The sequence below is a fragment of the Nyctereutes procyonoides genome, unplaced genomic scaffold, assembly GCF_905146905.1.
Source record: "Nyctereutes procyonoides isolate TBG_1078 unplaced genomic scaffold, NYPRO_anot_genome, whole genome shotgun sequence".
Classification (NCBI taxonomy): Eukaryota; Metazoa; Chordata; class Mammalia; order Carnivora; family Canidae; genus Nyctereutes; species Nyctereutes procyonoides.
In genome coordinates this window covers 50483899-50502418 of record NW_026575043.1, presented here as the reverse complement: position 1 = coordinate 50502418, position 18520 = coordinate 50483899, and the positions used below count along the sequence as shown (strand labels likewise).

Genomic DNA, 18520 nt, shown 5'->3' with positions numbered 1-18520 from the left:
TTAGTTATAATCCGTTGTTGCTTAAGTGTGATCAAAGCAGACAGTGAAGTCCAAATGTTGATACAGAATTTGAGTCAGCAACCAGAATCTTCCTAACCTGTAGAAGTATTCCAGAGGTGTTATTTTTGTTTAGTTGGAGAATATCCTTGTACCATATATTGATCACGTTAGCATTTTATAGGCACCACAGCTGTCTGAGCATCAAGTAATAATGATTCAAATCCATCCGTTCATACATCTAGCTAGCCAGCTGGACATGTGTTCAATACAGAGGTAGAGAACACCAGTTGTGTTCCTGGCATTAGAGCATTCAAATGGCATTCTACACAGACTTCAGCAAATTGGCTCTTGTTGGAGCCTAGCTCTGTTAATATACATAGTCTCCTAAGGAAATGAAACCAAGGAATGTAGCACAAATGTAGTTAGTCTTGGGGCACCTGAGTGGCTAAGTTGGTTAAGCACCCAATTCTTGATTTCAGCTCAGGTCATGAACTCAGGGTCGTGAGACCAAGTCCAGCATCAGGCTCCATAGAATCTGCTTAAGATTCTCTCTTTCCCACTGAGGGGGGCACTTGACGGAATGAGCACTGGGTATGTTGGCAGATATAACTCTAATAAAAAAAATATACAAAAAAAAAAAGATTCTCTCTTTCCCTCTGGCCCTTCTTTCCTCACATATGCGCACATGCTTTCTCTCTCTCTCTCTCCCTCTCTCTGAAAGAAAGAAAGAAAGAAAGAAAGAAAGAAAGAAAGAAAGAAAGAAAGAAAGAAAAAAGTATTTAGCCTTAAGAAAAGGCTTGTAAATACAGCTGGTTGTTCAGCTGTTTCCAGCTCAGGTAGGAAGGATCAGAGAGAGAGAGAGTTAGTGCTCTGGTACATCTTGGTTTGCCTGTGTGCAGGGATCCCCAGACTTACAAGTTCCAGAGTTTTGAGATTTTTTTTTTATTTTATTTACTCATGAGAGACACACAGAGGCTGAGACACAGGCAGAGGGAGAAGCAAGCTCCATGCAAGGAGCCTGACGTAGGAATTGATCCCGGGACCCCAGAATCACGCCCTGGGCTGAAGGTGGCGCTAAACCGCTGAGCCACCCGGGCTGCCCAAGTTCCAGAGTTTTGGTATTGCCTTCTTGGGCTCTTGACTTCAGTGACATAAATAACTTGAAAGATAGCCATTGCTAAGTGGCATGTGATCATGAAGGAAAGCAAATGTAATTGCAATTACTCTAGCCTCCATTGTGCTACAGTGCGAAAATCAGTGTCAACTCTGTTACCATTGCTCTAAGATTTGTTTTTACGTCTCACATTTCCTGAATCTGTCAAAAACCTTCATCCATGAAAATGCTATTTATGATACCGTATTATCTTTATTAATTCTTATGCTGTTTGAATTAAATTTTGCTCTTAGAGGTAGAGGGTTAGAAGCTAGAATTGCCTCATTTAAGAGCATTATGTTGACGAAGAGTCTCATGCCTCATAAAGGAAAGAGACCCATTTAGGGCTCCTAGCATCATTCTATGTATTTGGACATATTTCCTAATTTAGTTCTGAAGTACTTGGCATTGGATGGCAGTTTGTATTAAGCAGTATGCGGCGTGCATCCTAACCAGGGAGATGTGAGTGAAGTAATCCAGAAGGCTGGAACGTGTTTGACAAGGACGCTTGCTTGGCGCTGCTGCCTCAGCTTACATCACGCTGGAAAATAATTGCTAACGTCTCCTATGATAATCATTCCCTGTTCATGGACGTGAAAGGACTCTGGATTGGTGGTTTGTGCTCATCATGAGTTGAAACATGTATCCGAGAAAGCCCTTGGAATCAGAAACACAGTGCCCATGGGTTCGGGCTCCTCTCTCCCATGCCTACACCAGAATAGGAAATCCATCTTTTGCTCAAGGTTCTATTCCAGAGAACAAAACCTTCATATTTTACAAACAGGATGGCTAATTTAAAATTGAAAGTTCACAAAGTAAATGGCTAATTTCCTTTTCACTCTCACCTTAAAAGCTTTAAAATTTTTTGTATATACTTTGTTCTTGGAGAAATTTAGGAAAACAGCTCTTGGAGACCCGTTTTCTGGGTTACTAAGGGATGTGTATTACCAAAAAGGTCCATTTTTGCTGTTGAGGTTGCTGCCATTGTTAGTGACTGCTTATTGCACCCATGCTGTATGCTAGATTTCTCTTTTTCTTTTTTTAAAAGAGAGAGAGGGGGGATCCCTGGGTGGTGCAGCAGTTTGGCGGTGGCCTTCGGCCCAAGGCATGATCCTGGAGACCTGGGATCGAGTCCCATCTTGGGCTCCCTGCAGGAAGCCTGCTTCTCCCTCTGCCTGTGTCTCTGCCTCTCTCTATGTCTCTCATAAATAAATAAAATCGTTTTAAAAAAATATAAATAAATATAAATAAATAAAAGAGAAAGTGTGTGTGCAAGTGGAGGGAGGAAGAGAAGGAAAGGGAAAGAGCCTCAAGCAGACTCTCCATTGAGTGGGGAGCCCGATGCAGGGCTTGATGCTACCACCCTGAGATCACAACTCTGAGATCATGACCTGAGCTAAAATCAAGAGTCTCAGTTGGCTTAACCAACTGAGCCACCCAGGTGCCCTGATGTGCTAGATTTCTGATCGTGCTGGAAACCGAGATGAATCAAAACAACCTTTATGTGGGGCTTACTGCCTCATGGGCCTTACCAGTAACTTAGCAACAGAAAGGTGGTTTTCTCCCCGTAAAGATGGACCTGAGGCTTGTGGAGGCCTTCTTATTGAAGTTGCTGAATTTCAGAGCAATGAAAAGTTATACAGATAAACCATTGATGATTGAACATTAAAATGCATTTCATATGTGTTTTAGCACTAAAATGGTACCAGGAGGTGAGACAATCGTTCTGTGTTGTTAATGAATAATAATAAATTCTCACATGCTGTAGAAACCTCAAAGCACCTCCATGGCTCTAGGGTTTCTCAGGGCAGAGCATGGAACCTCTGACCTTTTGGGACACCACCACCTCTGATAGCCTATGCAACCAATGACAAGTGACTCCACAAAAAGCATTTCTTGGAATATTGCTGCTGTTTAGGAAGCTAAGAGGGCTTTAGTGTCTCTAGCAGTCCTGAACCACTCCTGAGAGGGAATGACAGTTCAGAGGATGGAAATACAGGAGAAAGTATTTTCAGCTCCAGTCAAGTAGTGGAATAGCCACTTGGCAAGGTTCTGGAGTCAGATAAACCTTAGGTGGGTTATGTGCATGCCTTAAGATCCCCATTTGGAAAGGGAGAAGACCTGGGAAAGGCGGGTAATGTGCTTTGTATGGGGCTGGTGCTCGGCGCTTGTCAGGTTCCTCCTTCACCTTCCTACCCCCTAGCTTTAGGTCAAGTTAGAGTTCATCATGGAAAGACTGGGAAGGGGGCAAGCCCAGGCACAGGCCACAGACCTGGAGGGGAGAAGTTTGAGGCGAGGCAGGGGAGCAGCATTTGGGTGATACAGGCTGGCTGAACATGGGGACCAGTGCAAGGATAATCGGGCTAAAGCCATGCTTGTAGGGATAGCAGTCTGTGATGCTTTGCAAGATTCATTTTCCCAAGAATTGTTTTTGGAAAAATACATTTAGAATAGATAAGGGATGGATTAATTTAGCTTCTTGCAGAACTAATGGATTAAGTTAATATGAATGCTGAGTCACTTTGTGTCAGAGCCTCTGACACAAGAAGCCTTATTGGAGAGGGCTGGCACTGTGTCTTAAACATCTTTTGTCTTCACTTACATTTGCATGATTTTTGTATACCAGTGACATTTGTATCATTTCCTAATTTTTATAAACATTGAAGCTTGTACAAGATTACAAGATGATTATCCTGAAGTATATGATAGATCATTGCCTTTCTTCTCCTTTGCCTCTTGAATTAGCTTAGAATTTTATTTAGGGTCTAATTTTTTTCCTCTCTCTCTTTTTTTAAAAAAAATTTATTCATTTGAGAGAGAGAAAGAGAGAGAGCAAGCACGAGCAGTGGGGAGGGGCAGAGGAAAAGGGAGAAGCAGACTCCCTGCTGAGCAGGGAGCCTGATGCTGGGCTCAATCCCAGGATCCTGGGATCATGACCTGAGCTGAAGGCAGACACTCAACCATCTGAGCCAACAGGTGCCCCTCTTCTCTCTCTCTCTTTCTTTTTTTTTTTTTAAAGATTTATTTATTTATTTTATGATAGAGAAGAGAGAGGCAGAGACACAGGAGGAGGGAGAAGCAGGCTCCACGCGGGGAGCCCGATGCGGGACTCGATCCCGGGACTCCAGGATCGCACCCTGGGCCAAAGGCAGGCGCTAAACCACTGAGCCACCCAGGGATCCCCTCTTCTCTCTTTTTAATTGAAGTATAGCTGACATACAATGTTATATTAGTTTCAGGTGTATAACAGCGATTTGACTATTCTATACATTGTGCTATGCTCACCACAAGTGTAGTTACCATCTGTCACCATACAATGTTATTACAATATTACTGACTATATTCTCTGTGCTGTACTTTTCATTCCCATAATTTATTTATAACTGGAAGTTTGTATCTTGTAATTCCCTTCGCCTATCCAAAGATCTACAGATGGTGTGTTAATAGGGCCTAATTTTTCTAATGGCTTTCTTGATTATTTATGTGGAATTTCCATCCTGGTTTACCAATCCACACCCATGGAAGAGTGTGAACTTGGAGTTGACCTTTGTGTTTGTTTCACCTCACAGATAAGTATGATTTTGGTTTCTTTGACCAGATGCTGCTTAGGCCATATTTGTGCCAAGACTAAACTAGGTTTTGTGAGGGTTAAAAATTAGCTTGTTGGGACACCTGTGGCTCAGTGGTTGCGTGTTGCCTTTAGCTCAGGTCGTGATCCTGGGGTTCTGGGATCAAGTCTTGTATTGGGCTACCTACGGGGAGCCTGCTTCTCCCTCTGCCTGTGTCTCTGCCTCTCTCTGTGTCTCTCATGAATAAATAAAGTTCTTTTTAAAAAATTAGCTTGTTTTTCAGTTAATAAAGATCAAGGGGCGGTGGGGGGGGGGCTATGGGAAATGTTTGTCAGTAACACTATAGAATACGCTACATGCTTTTGATGTGTTTATGTCCAGACAGGCACACAGAAAATGACCTGTGTGAGTGGGATGTCAGATTATTGAAGACATTTCACTGTTTTCAAATACACGTAGCAGCTTAGACTAACAAATACTAAAAGTTAGAGAACTTTGCTTTTTATCAGCATATAGATGAAATATGATTTATTCATCTACTCAGCACTCCAGTTTCAGTGAGGCATCACGTTAGAGTAGGTTAATAATTATAAATTATTGAGCTGCAGATGAGTCCTAATGGACAGAAAGTTACTCTTTTAAGCATTCTCTCTGTGTGTTAATTTACAGAGTAAAGGAAAACTCAGCTCAGTCCAAGTTTGAGCGATCATATTCCAAATTAAGGAATTTGAGATGAGTAATGAGGTTTACAGTGTATCACGATGAGGCCAGAAATCCAACAGAGTGCCCCTTCACCACATGGCCACATTGCTAGAACCTGTGAATAGGTTAGGTTACAGGACAAAAGGGAATGAAGGTTGTAGATGGAAGTAAGGTTGCCAATCCCCTGACCTTAAAATAGGGAGATTTTTCTGGCTTATCTGGGTAAGCCTCTTGTAATCGCAAAGTTTCTTTTCTTTTTTTTAAAAAAAGATTTTATTTATTTATTCATGAGAGACACAGAGAGGCAGAGACATAGGCAGAGGGAGAAGCAGGCTCCCCACAGGGAGACTGATGTAGGACTCAATCCCTGGACCCCAGGATCATGCCCTGGGCCAAAGGCAGATGCTCAACCTCTGAGCCACCCAGGCATCCTGCAAAGGTTCTTAAAAGTAGAAGAGAGAGGCAGGAGAGGAGGCCAGGGTGGTACCCTGTGAGAAGGTCCTGACTCTCTGTTGACGGCTTGGAGATGGAGGGAAGGGATCTAAGAGCCAGGGAATAATGTGGGCAGCTTCTAGAAGCTAGAAAAAGCAAAGAAACAAATTCTTCCCTATGCTGCAGCAGGGAACATTGCTGACACCTAGGTGTTAGCCAATGAGACCCACAGTAGGTTTCCAATCTACAGGATTGTAAGATGATAACTGGTTGTTTCAAAACAAAAACTATTAGAATAAACGAGGCCAGGAACCGTCTGAACTGGGGCGTGCAGAAAGCACTACTGGGACCTGGGCCCCAGCCTCTGCTCCTCTCCTGCTCCAGAAAGGTCCATTGATATGGGATCCACTGACTGGATGTGGACCAAATTCAATACCCAGATCCTTTGGATCTTTCTAGGCTAGGACCTCTGGTCAGGCTCCATCTGCTCTCCAAGGTGGCCTCATTATACTGCAGTGTTTCCTTGGGGTATGAACTCTTGTCTCATGTTCACAAAAATGACATGAAAATAATTGCTCCCCAGTCCACCTTCCCTCACTTGTCCCTGCTCTTTCTGCACCTCTGAACTCTTATACCACCTGTTGGTGTACCTCCTCATAGCTTCCGTCAGGCTTTATCAGAGCAGTGGCTATGTGCTGAGGACTGTGGGTAAAGCCCTGGTGCTGGCCTTCAGCCTGGCCCTCAAGACATGGGAGTCAAGTTCCTGCCCTCCATCCCACACCTCCAGAATGTGTCCTTTGCTCGAGTAAGACTCAATCTATGATATGACACGATTGTTACTGATTAGTGGTAGCATTCCCTCTTTCCCTCCTGTCTCTCCATGTCCTTGCAGGAAAGGTCCGTCCAGAGTCTCACTTCTCAGAAGGAGCCTTACTGATAGCCTGGCTCTCAGTGAGCACCCTTCTTTTCTGACTTGTGCGGTACCTGGTCTAAATCTCACCTTTTGGTAGTTACTGCCCAGTGCTATCCTTAACTAGATTAGCATTAGCTGGGAGGCAGGAAGTAAGTAAGCATTTACAGCTGAGTAAGACGTCATGATGGAGACTCATTTTTGGCTTGGGAGGCAGTATAGGTGCAACGAGGGGTTCTCAAATGCCAAGGGGGTATAGAAACATATGGATCTCTGGACCCTATCCCCAAGGTTTCTAAGTCAGGAGGTCTGGGGTGGGGCCTGAGAATCTGCATGTCAAGAGTTACTGTGATGCTTCTTGTCCTGGGGCGACACGCTGTGCCCCGTGGGATAGAGGTTTAAAGACCATGGGCTTGGAGGCCTACCACCCATGTTTGAATCTTGGCTCCAGAACCTCATAACTCTGTAAATGCTTTGACCTTTTCACACCCCCATTTCTTCATGTGTACAGCAAGTGAAATCGTGTGACCCACCCCATATGTAATTGTGGGGAGCAGGTGAGAGACTGCATCATGGTAGTCTTTTACACCTAAGAGAACACTATAAACATTAGTCATCATTAATAACCATTTTTCTTGGAAACCAGAAAGGTATTGTGATACAGTGGCAGACACTGACGTTGGGATGGGACTGGCTGGGCTCTGCCTGCTGTGTCCTTGGCTACTATTGTCACCTACGTAATTGGGGCAAGCTATTCAAAATGATTTAGGCCTCTGCGTCTCCATGTATAAAATGTAGGTAGTAGTATTTGTCTTCCACTTGGTGGTTGTGAGAATCACATGGAATATTCTGAAAGGATTTATGTGAAAGGAATATCAGGATTATTATGAACAGCTACAATTTATAGTATTATTTCTGTGCGAAGCACTTCTAAGCTCGTGTTTGTGTGGGTGTACAGTCATGAACCTCAGCTGTAGGGTGGACCGTCTGCCTGACACCAAAGGCCCTGACTATTCTGTGCATTTGTTCACTCTCGCCCATCAGCTGTACTATGTGTCCACACTCTGCCCTCTTCTAAGCCTTTGTCCTCTCTAACCTGGGGCCAAGCTAGAAGTCACTGGGCTAGTCAAATGGGAATGGAGAGCCAGGCCAATGTGACAGCCTGCATGTCGAGTCCGATGTTAAGTCTGTAGGCTTACTGACACTGTCCCATGGGGATCATCTTGCTTGCAATCTTTCTATTAAAGAAATGATGTCCAGGTTGCCTGTGATTTTCAAGAATTCATTTCATCAGCAGCAGCCTTCATTTTCTTCCATGTATGAAAGAGGTGGAAAAGCTTTCTCATGAGGGCTCTGAGCAGTTACCTGTGGTTACTGCTGAAGTGCTTTGAAGCTGGCTGCGCGCTCTGTTTACCATGAGGCATGTTGGGAGCCTAACAGGAGGATGTGAGGATTGTCAGCTTTTGGTTATACGTTTGCATAATATCTTCATTGAGCTGAATGCTCTGATGAGGAACAGTTCCTGTTTTACGTACCCCTCAACCAGTTCTTTGTGGTCACATCTCTGTTCCTTATTCTAGCACTAGGACAGAGATTGTCTAGAGAGAGCCCTGAAGCAAAGCAGAGAGCCATATTCTGCTCACCCCCACAGAGCAGACCTGCCTTGCCTTTATTATTTCCAGCATTTATGGACATAGGGTTGAGAGAGAGGGAGAGAGATTTGGATTATGTCTGCCTGCATTTTCACCTGAGCGTACTCTTGCTCTCTGGGTTCTTTTCAGGTTTAGGTCACAATAGGTGTTGGTTTGGCCTCGCTCTGGTCCTTTGTAGACATCTGCCCACACCACAAAGCCCCCACGTTGGCACAGCCTGCAGTGATTGGCAGTGCCTTCCCAGGCAGAGTCCAGTCCTGGAACAGCGGGGGTTGCAGGTGCATTGGCACGTGGTGGTGGGGAGCGCACACGGGCCTTGCCTACCCAGCGCCTGGCGACACTCAGCAACACCGTCCCATCCCTGAAATATCTTGGCCTTGTGGGCTTGTCACTCCAATTAAAACTTAAACATGAAAGCAGCCCAGGCTGCTGCTCCCTTTGTGCTGCATTTGACTGTGGCTTGTGCCAGGAGCATGTCATGGAAACTGTTGAGGGGGTGCTACACTTCAGGGATTTGCACTTGTGTCGGGGGTCCATTTCTTCAAGCTTTGCATCTTGCTGGTTGCTGCTGCTAAGTGCACCTGGGAGGCAAGTTTCTGTTTGCCAACAGAAAGTCACCTTTGGGATGGCGGCGAGAGTCATTGTGCACATGTTCACAGATACGCCGTGTTACCAAGCCTCACACTCTGACTTCTCTCTGGCAAGGACTTACAAAATAGTCTCTCTGGCTGATTGTCAAAAATTACATCATATCGGAGTAAACTGCTTTTAAATCAGACATCCATTATTCATGTATATTAACTGCTTTTTTATTTTTTTATTGGCTGTTTTGTGTATGATTTACTCTTTTCTCACTAGATCCCCCCTCCCACCCCAGTTGTCTTTCTCATCGTTTTTTTTAAATCTTAGCTCATCTTTGAATTTATAGAGGCTGTTCACTTAGCTTTGTATGTGAACATGAATATGCAGACCCTGCATTTTTTTATAGTGAAATTTTTAACCACATTTTTGCAGGTCATACTTAGGTTGGGTCAGAATAGCAAAGTGGGTCATGTACATGACTAAATTCTATTCCAAAGGCTGAGAAGTCTTTTTCTTTTGTATCTTTTTTTTTTTAATGAGCATTACTAATCTTGTACTTTAGGATCTGTACTGAATGAAACTGTACCTCCCATTTCTGAAACGGCTAAATATGCTGCTGTGAGTGCAAAAGCAAATCGACTTAATGTGTTCATTTGTATGCGTGGAGCAAATCTCTACTGTAGGCCAGTGTGCTATTGGCCTGTAATCGATAGATACAGGCAGAGATGTGTAGCACTTATTCATTCTTTCATCAAATACATATTGAGTCCCTCCTATGTGCCACACAGGCACTGCCACTGCACTGCAGGCTGTAGTGCTGGAGGGTCCCCTAGGCATCTGGAATCTTTGTGGTCCTGGTGAATTGCCCTGATCTGTGGCATTTGTCTGTTTGGAATAAGAAGGATGAGACAGTCTGTTCTGCGTATTTAACCCCCAATCAGCATTGTTGTTGTGGAGAGTATTTGCATATTCTTAAGCACATTTACCTGAATTTTTACTCACTGTTCCAGTGTCCCGGGCCTTTTTTCTGGAATGATTTTCCACCTTCTAAAGGTATATTCTTTAGAAGTTCCTTTAGTGAGAGTCTCTTAGGCCAGGAGTTCTCTGTGTTTTTATCCCCAAAACCACTTTATTTCACCTCAATCTAAGGTAGTTTTGCTTGTTCTTTATAATGGTAGGCTGACAGTTCTTTTCTCTCAGCCCTTTGAAGAGATTACTGGTTTTGACTCCATTGGTGTCACTGAGAACTTGGCTGTCAGTCTAAGGGCCATTGCTCTCAGGACTCTTTCTCTTCTTTTGTCTGCTTTGAAGATCTGTTCCTTACTTTTCTGTGGTTTCTCTCTGATGTGTCTGTAGGTGTGCATGGACTTTTATTTTTCCCATTTGGGATTTCTTGTGCTTCTTCCCTTTCAGTTGTAGAACATTCTGAGCCTTTGTCAAAATATTCCTCTTCCTCATGCTATCTGTTGTTCCTGTCTGGAACCTCAGGGTAGATGTATATTGGACCAGCCTGTTGTCCTCTGTGCTATTCACTGCTTGCTCACACTTTCCATCACTGCCTCTCTGTGTTGTGTTCTGAAAGATGTCTTCAAATCTGTCTTTGGTTTACAGAATTCTCTTGAACTCTAATTACTTGTTGAACTCATCCATTGCCTTTATAATTTCTAGAAATTCTATTTATTTTGTTTATCTCAAGGCTGCTCTGCTGGTTTTGAACCCTCGCCCTCTTTTATTTCTGTAAACGTTTTCAGCAAACATTTTTGTTTTACCTACTAAGTATATGATATTCTTGGAAGTCTATTCTGTTTGTTTTCTACCTCTCATTATGATGAGTTTTTTCTTTCTGTATTTAGGATTTTTTTTCAAAGACTTTATTTATTCATGACAGATACACACACACACAGATAGAGAGAGAGAGAGAGAGAGAGAGAGGAGAGAGAGAGAGAGAATGAGAGAGAGAGAGAGGCAGAGACACAGGCAGAAGGAGAAGCAGACCCCATGTAGGGAGCCCGACGTGGGACTCGATCCTGGGTCTCCAGGATCACACCCCGGGCTGAAGGCGGCGCTAAACCGCTGGGCCACTGGGGCTGCCCTGGGATTTTTTTATTATGAACTCATATTTGGCTGATCTTGATTTGTAGGTTTCCTAAGGCGTCTGGGTTGAGAGGGTCTTCCTCCTGAGAAGACTCTGCCAGGTACCAGGAGACCTGTTACCAACCTGAAAATAATTACTAGGCATAGGGATTTGGGGCCTTGCAGGTAGTATAAATTCAAACCCAGGGTCCACATTTTTCATCCTGAGCTGAACCTGAGGCAGAGAAGTTTTCAGGTAGGCTGTTTTTGCCAGTGGATTGGCTTTCTCCCTATTTTGCTTTTTATTGAGTGTGCTATCCATACAATGGCCCAGTGGTAGACAGACATCTTGGTTCTGGTGTTCCATTTGGTGCTGGGTAGAAACTTTGCCTCCTCTTTCCCTAGTTCTAGGCTCCCGACATTGGCAGATGTCCTCAGAGCAGCCCCTGACATGAGTGCCACTTCCTTTTCTGGTTTTAGCACCCTCTTCATTTTTGGCTCCTGAGAATTTCTCTGATTTCTTAGGAGTTAAACAGAATGTTTGAAGAATGTTTAATAGACTGAAACTTACCCAGCACTTTCAATGTTTGTAAACAGGAGGGTTTTCCACATATTCTAGTCTGCTGTGTTGTCAGGGTAAAACCTTAGCCTGGATACAGTTTGGGTGTTCTAGAATCTGGATATTCTGGGGAGAGATCTGTGGAACCTCCTTCTATTTTGAGTGAGATGAATTGATACTTTGAATATGCCAGTAGTAAGATTAGGCATCCAGAAATGGAAAAGAACGTGTCAAGCAAAAAAAAAGTGTATCTGGGTATTTATTATGAACCAGACTGTGGTAAGCTCTGGGTTTGCCAGATACCATGTACCAATCAGTTAATCTCCTAGCACATGCTGGGTCTTTGATCACTGCTGCAGGAATGAATGATAGGATTTCTGCTCCAAGGAACTTAGAGTCTAAGTCTGAGCAGTGTTTTATAGCATGTGGTGCTTGGTAACAGAGCCTCCTCAGCTGGCCTGCCCAAATCAGACTCCAGTATTTGAGAACCACCCTTCTGGGGAAAGCAGCTGATATGCAGTTCAAGATGGGTCCATGGGAACACCAGCTGAAGTGTGTAGATAATCAGTAGCTTTAGTACTACAATAGGGGAACTTGTCAAGTTGAACTCTGCCAAGGGTATAGAGAGGGCACAAGATAAGCTTAATCGGGACAGAAGAGGAAGAACATGAGGATTCTTTGCTTTACTCTCTAGAATTTGGCTTCTTACCATGACTATTCCCCCTCATAAGAACAAAGTGTGTGGTGTAGTAATAGGGGTGGTTTCTTAGGGAATCCGGAAAGAGGTAGACTTTGTCATCTCCAAGGACTTCAGATATCCTCCCCCAAACCATGCATTTTATCTTTGACTCTCTCAGCCTGGCGTCTCCCAACCTGTAGCTGCCTTTGTTGCTTTCTTTTTTAAATGGTGGCAGACAAGTGATCTTTAAATCACCATGCTCTTTTAAATGCCACTATCATCTTGTAAGGAAGCCTTCTGACCATTCCTCACTCCTCTGGAAAGGCAGTGCCTCACCAAAGGAGGTGAGCCAGCTGCTTAGGTTGTTGTGATGCCTTTGGCAGATAGAGGAGTATGAGGAGGATTTACTGTTTGGATAAGTTTAAAATCAAAACAGAAATCGATTTCCTTTCTTATTTATCAGTATATGACCAAAAGTCTGGGACTGTAAGCTCTATAATCTCTTCATAGTGATTTCTTAATGCAACTGGGTCCTGTCTCATTATGAAGGTAGTAGCAGTCCCACACTGAGGAAACATTTGCAGTGCAATCCTCAGTTCTTATTGGGTAGGTGAAGGACCTCACCTACCCACTGCAGGGTCAATAGCTTTTTCTCAGCTCTTTCCTTCATGCTTTGGTTGGAAAGCCAGTCCTGGGCACATTAAATATTCCAAGTCATACCTGGAAGGTACGGTCACACCTGTACCAGGGTATCTCAGATGTCAACCCTGTGGCTGCTACTTCCTTCCTGATTCTACCCTGCCATTACAACACCAGATGCAAGGACATGGCTGTAAGGTGGATATCCTCAGAGAGGCAAGTCCCATGTATGGAGGAGCAGGACAGCTGGTGGCTGTGCACCAGCTGGTGAAGAGGTAGATTGTTTCAGCTGGCAGCAGGCTGAGGCTTCTGCATGTCATCCGCCATCCCTGTTCATTCCAGTACCTACTGCAAAGATGATTAATAAATATTTGTTGACTTAGCTGTTGAATGAATTACATTATTGGTCTAAAAAATTGGAAATAATCCAAGTAGCCACTAGTATCTTATATATCCATAGAGAAATTCTATGCAGCCATTAAAAAGAACAAGATTTATCTATGATACTAATGAAGAAAGGACTCTCATGTTGTTTAGGAAAAACAAGTTGTAAAACAGTAATCTCATTCAGGAAAGAAAAGTTTTATACACACAGAAACAGACAAGGCAGACATATGTCAGAAAAAAAGTCTAGCAGGATATACACTGAACTGCTAAAGTGTAGTTTTTTTCTGAGAGACATCTATGGAAGGTTACCACTTCCTGTTATGTAATTCTGTTAGAATTTGTTACAAGATCAGGACACCTGGGTGGCTCAGCAGTTGAGCATCTGCCTTTGGCTCAGGGCGTGATCCTGGGATTCGGGATCGAGTCCCACGCTTCTCCCTCTGCCTGTGTCTCTGCCACTCTGTGTGTGTCTCTCATGAATAAATAAATAAAATCTTAAAAAAAAATTTGTTACAAGATCTATTACATTTGAAATCAGAAAAAAATAGATTGTTTAAGAAAAATTTTAGAGAAATCTGAATAGCTGACAAAATTGAAACTTTGGATTCTAAGACTAAGATTTATGAAAATACTAAGTATTTTCTAAGAAGAAAAAAAGGAAAGAACCTTCTGCTTGAAGTTCTTTTTAAACAATGCTCATTTCCATCAGATGCTCTCTAGTTATCTACATGGAACCCAAAGAGCAAGGAAAATTACCCAGTGTCCTCTGACTATACACCACATCTCCTTAGTTACCTCTGCAAAATTTATACTAGTCTTAACCTCGTCATTTGAAATCATACTTAAAATAAAGATCTTCTCTATAATCACTTATTTAGGCTCTTTTGTAACATACACTTGGTACTTAAAAGGAAAAATCCCCAGCAATATCTATTGATTTGGTGGTCACATTAGTGTAGAACATTTTCTCTGAGATTTTAGCTCTGAGTAGTATTTTCCTTCTTTCCAGCATATCCATACACCTCTGAGAGGGAGTCAAGTGGCCATGGGTTGAGACTCACCCAACTAGGGCAATAAAGAGAAAAATTAGTCTAATGCATGGTCTTAACAAGAGGGGGAGTGTGAGCATGAATAATTAATCTCACCAGTCTGTGGCAATCAGATAAAATGAAGTCCCATTTGCTCAACCTTATTAAAAGAGAGAGAGGGAGGGAGGGAGAAATGGTAAAGGTCGTTAAGGGACTTTTAACATGGAAAGAACCGCCTCTGAGATGGGTAATGTGTTTTCTAATCTCTGTGGTCTTTAACTAACCCTAATGGTAAAGGTACTCTTTGGATATTCTGATTCATTGAATTATTAAACATTTTAGAAAATACTTGACTCTTGACTACGAACTTTGATGCCTTTATGAGGAATTTGCAGTCTTTCTGGAGAGGGATCAGATTTCCCTGTGCCACTCAGAGATGACCCATCCACTGGTCAAAAAAAGAATAAGTAAAGATGGACTCAGTATCAGATTTTAATTCTGAAGTTTACCCTCGACATTTGCAAGTTAGAGGCCTACCTTCCTACTATGGAGGTTGAAAACAAAATGAAATTGAGTCCAGGAACACCACTGAAAACTCTATTATGATACAGAAGCATGGAAAATTATCCTTATGAGAGACTGTGAGGTTGCTGTTAATTTTTTTTCCTACCTCCAGGAGCTGATTATATGCAGCTTCTAGGTTATTCACTATAGATAGAAGATTTGATTATTTCTGTGTTCTTACTTGGAAGAATAACTTTTTTTCCAGATATTTTAGAATTGTTGGAGTTTTTTCAAACTTATTTCCTTTTTTCCCTAAAGATTATTTATTTATTCATGAGAGACACAGAGAAAGAGGCAGAGACATAGGGAGAAGCAGGCTCCCTGTGGAAAGACTTTCACAGGACTTGATCCCGGGACCCTGGGATCACGACCTGAGCCAAAGGCAGATGCTCAACCACCGAGCCACCCAGGTGCCCCCTCAAACTTATTTTCAATTGCATGAAAATAAAAATAAAATTCAGCGTGTTCTCTATAATCTTAATGGATTAGGAAGGCATTTAAAAATTTTTAATTGCCTCTTTTTCTTTCAGGTGCTGCTGGCAATAGTTAATTAATATGATAGTCTGTTTTAACTGTGAAGCATTTCCAAAGATTCACTCGTTAGAAATGTGATCATGGTTTTCAAGGTGGAGACCATCAACCTCTCCATACTGAAATAAGACTCTGTATCCTGATAATTGATAAATGTATATTTACAACAGTGACTAATCTATAGCAAGCGTTTATTTTTTTTTAAGATTTTATTTATTTATTCATGAGAGACAGAAAGAGGCAGAGGCATAGGCAGAGGAAGAAGCAGGCTTCCTGCGGGGAGCCTGATGCGGTACTCAATCCCATTGGAATCATGCCCTGAGCCGAAGGCAGATGCTCAACCACGGAGCCACTTAGGTGTGCCATAGCAAGCATTTAATGTTAATTTATTGAATTACTAAGATTTTTTAAATAAAATGCTAAGTAATCTTTAGAAAGATTTCTTATGAATCATGTTTTTTTCTTTTTGCTGGAGAGAAAGCACAGAAATGTCCAAACACAATGCATACATTGTCTAGAGATCAAGGCTACTTTGTTTGCTTCCACATCTTATAGTACAGAACCTCCTAAAATTAGCAAGTGGAGAGTGGCTGAAGAGAGAAATGTTTGGAAATGTTCACTATACCTCAATTAAAAAGATTTTTTTGGGGGGCAGCCCAGGTGGCACGGCGGTTTAGTGCCGCCTTCAGCCCAGGGCGTGACCCTAGAGACCAGGGATCGAATCCCATGTCTATCCCTGCATGGGGCCTGCTTCTCCCTCTGCCTGTGTCTCTTCCTCTCTTTCTTTCTCTCTGTGTCTCTCATGAATAAACAAATGAAATCCTTAAAAAAATCTTTGTGTCCTAGGATTGTGCACCTTGGCATGAGGAAATCTTTGGATGTTCTTTTATTTTCTTTTGTGTTTCATTTTGACATTCTAAGAGCTGCATCCCTATCTGGTCATGACCTGGAAAATGTCAGGAAATGAAGCAGTGGAACATGTTCCTTAAGGGGAGCTGAGTACCAGTGCTGAAATAAATGTTGGATGCAGGCCTGCTGTGTGCAACCCCATGCCCATGTATCTTCTTTCCTCTCCAGATCCTGGTGTACAGCCTGGAAGCAGAACGCTGCCTCTCAAAGCTTGGTAATGCACTTGGTGATTTCACGTGCGTCAACCTCAGGAACAGCCCTCCCAGCCTCATGGTCAGTGGCAACATGGACAGGAGGTAGGTGTGAGTGAAAAGCCACATTTTGTAGCCATGGCCGCTTCTGCTGGGGCTTTGCCCCTCTACCGCGCTCACTCATTCCCTCTGCTGCTCACAGTGCCACGTTCTCGCTCCACAGCCTTGCCTGCCTTCGTTCAGCTCTGATCCTTAAATACTGTCTCTGTGAACTTGGAGAACAAAGTCTTGCATTAGGTAATAGTTGGAAAGAGCTATGTCTCTGCCTCATATCTGAAACACCACAGGAAGGTGGTCTTTTAAGCCATTTGGTGGACACAGTTGGTAGAAGGTCCAGTGAGACCACTTGGAATATCTTTTGTCCCCCTGCTGCAAAATTTGTTTGGCATTTAAAAGCTCACTTTCTAATATTAAAAACAATAACCTAAGGGCTGAATCATGTTCAACAGAATAGGGTTGACTGCCAAATGATGTCAAGAGTGTATTTCAGAACACTATGGTGTCCCTCTGGTGATGGGGGGAAAAGGGACTTGGTGGGAACAGGTTCCAGTTTCTATTTAGCTGATTAGCAGTCTTCTCTTTAACGCTTTGGCTTAGGGAGTCGGATTTTCCTGGTACAGGGTCTGGTGCCAGCCACGGACGCTCCAGGAACCATCAGCACGAAAGGATTAAAGTGTTTGAAAAGACCCTTCGAGTCCAAATTTTAGGTCTTTTCCCCCTCCCCATCCCCTCTCGCCCTTGTCTTTTCTTTTCCTTGTCTATTTTTTTTTTTTTTTGGCTGGTCATCTGCCATATCTGATGCAGTGCCCCGAAGAGAGGTAGCATGGCTGGAGGCCAGGGTCTGCCCGCACCCCCACCCCCGGGCCCGGCCCCGGGCTGCAGGTGGCAGGCTGCTCAGTGGGGGGATCAGATCGCGAAGCGGGCCCTCCTGTGTGCCAAGCCTCAGACCTCTGCCGCCCAGTGCAGCAGCTTGCACAAATAATTATCGTGTCCAATAATATTTTTAACTCCTGACCTTCACCCCTCTGCTACCCCCTTCCCTTAGAGCAGAAAGATAATGTGAGTGTGCTCTACTGAAAGAAAATTTTTCTCCAGGCTTCCTAAAATGGCTGGTAATCTCTGAGCTCAAGAATTGAACTCCTCAGGGATGTCCAGTTTTTCTTTAAAAAAAAAAAAAAAGCCAAAAAACCAAAACTAGGCCTGATAAGTGGCCCCACATGTGGCACAGCAAATGAAACCAGTTCAGTTTGTAGTTTACCCCCCTCCCCGCACTCCCTTTTAGTTTCCAGCATGAGCTGTACAAAGGCTTGAGTTTATCTGATAGGCTCTCCCCTCAGGGACCGAGCTGGTACTACTCTCTTTCCAGGAGAGCAAATGCAGAGGGCTTTTGGGGGCATCCAAATGGAAGGGTTGAGGATTATAGGTTATGCTTCAGAGTTTGTTTACAGCATGAGCATTTAGGTGTTCAACTGCAGCGAGGTTCCCAGGAAACCACCATGTTGTTCCAGAGAGGAGGCCTCTGCTTTCTGCGTAAGTTAGCCCAGTCAGCTCTAGGGGGGACATTGGAAGTCAGAGTGTCCTGACCCTTGTCAGCTGAACAGCATCCTGTCAATTAGGAGACCTACAGATTCCATAAAGCTGACTTTGTCCTCTGGAGCAGGACTGCTAGAAGAGGAGCTAAAGGCTCTGCGTAAAATACCTCTCTGGTCATGTTCAAGTGCAGATTTGACTGTGTGAAGTCTCTTTCATTAGGAAACCAATGTTATGGTGGTGGTATGGGTTGTTGCTATTGTTTTTTTAAACCTGTGTGTCTGTGGATGTACAGAAAAGACCAGTGGCTTGGAGTTGAGAAGGGGGTATTCAAAGTGGCATTTCATCAGGGCAGTCCTAGGTCTGTGCT

General features: G+C 43.4%; 1 protein-coding gene across 1 annotated transcript in view; it reads left to right on the top strand.

The window, feature by feature from the left end:
• Positions 1 to 18520, top strand: part of FBXW8 (F-box and WD repeat domain containing 8) — a 121088-nt gene that overhangs the window by 83019 nt on the left and 19549 nt on the right. The window contains exon 8 of the mRNA XM_055322967.1: positions 16538 to 16665. Within this exon, the coding sequence (XP_055178942.1) occupies positions 16538 to 16665 (128 nt within the window). The remainder of the gene's footprint in view (positions 1 to 16537; positions 16666 to 18520) is intronic.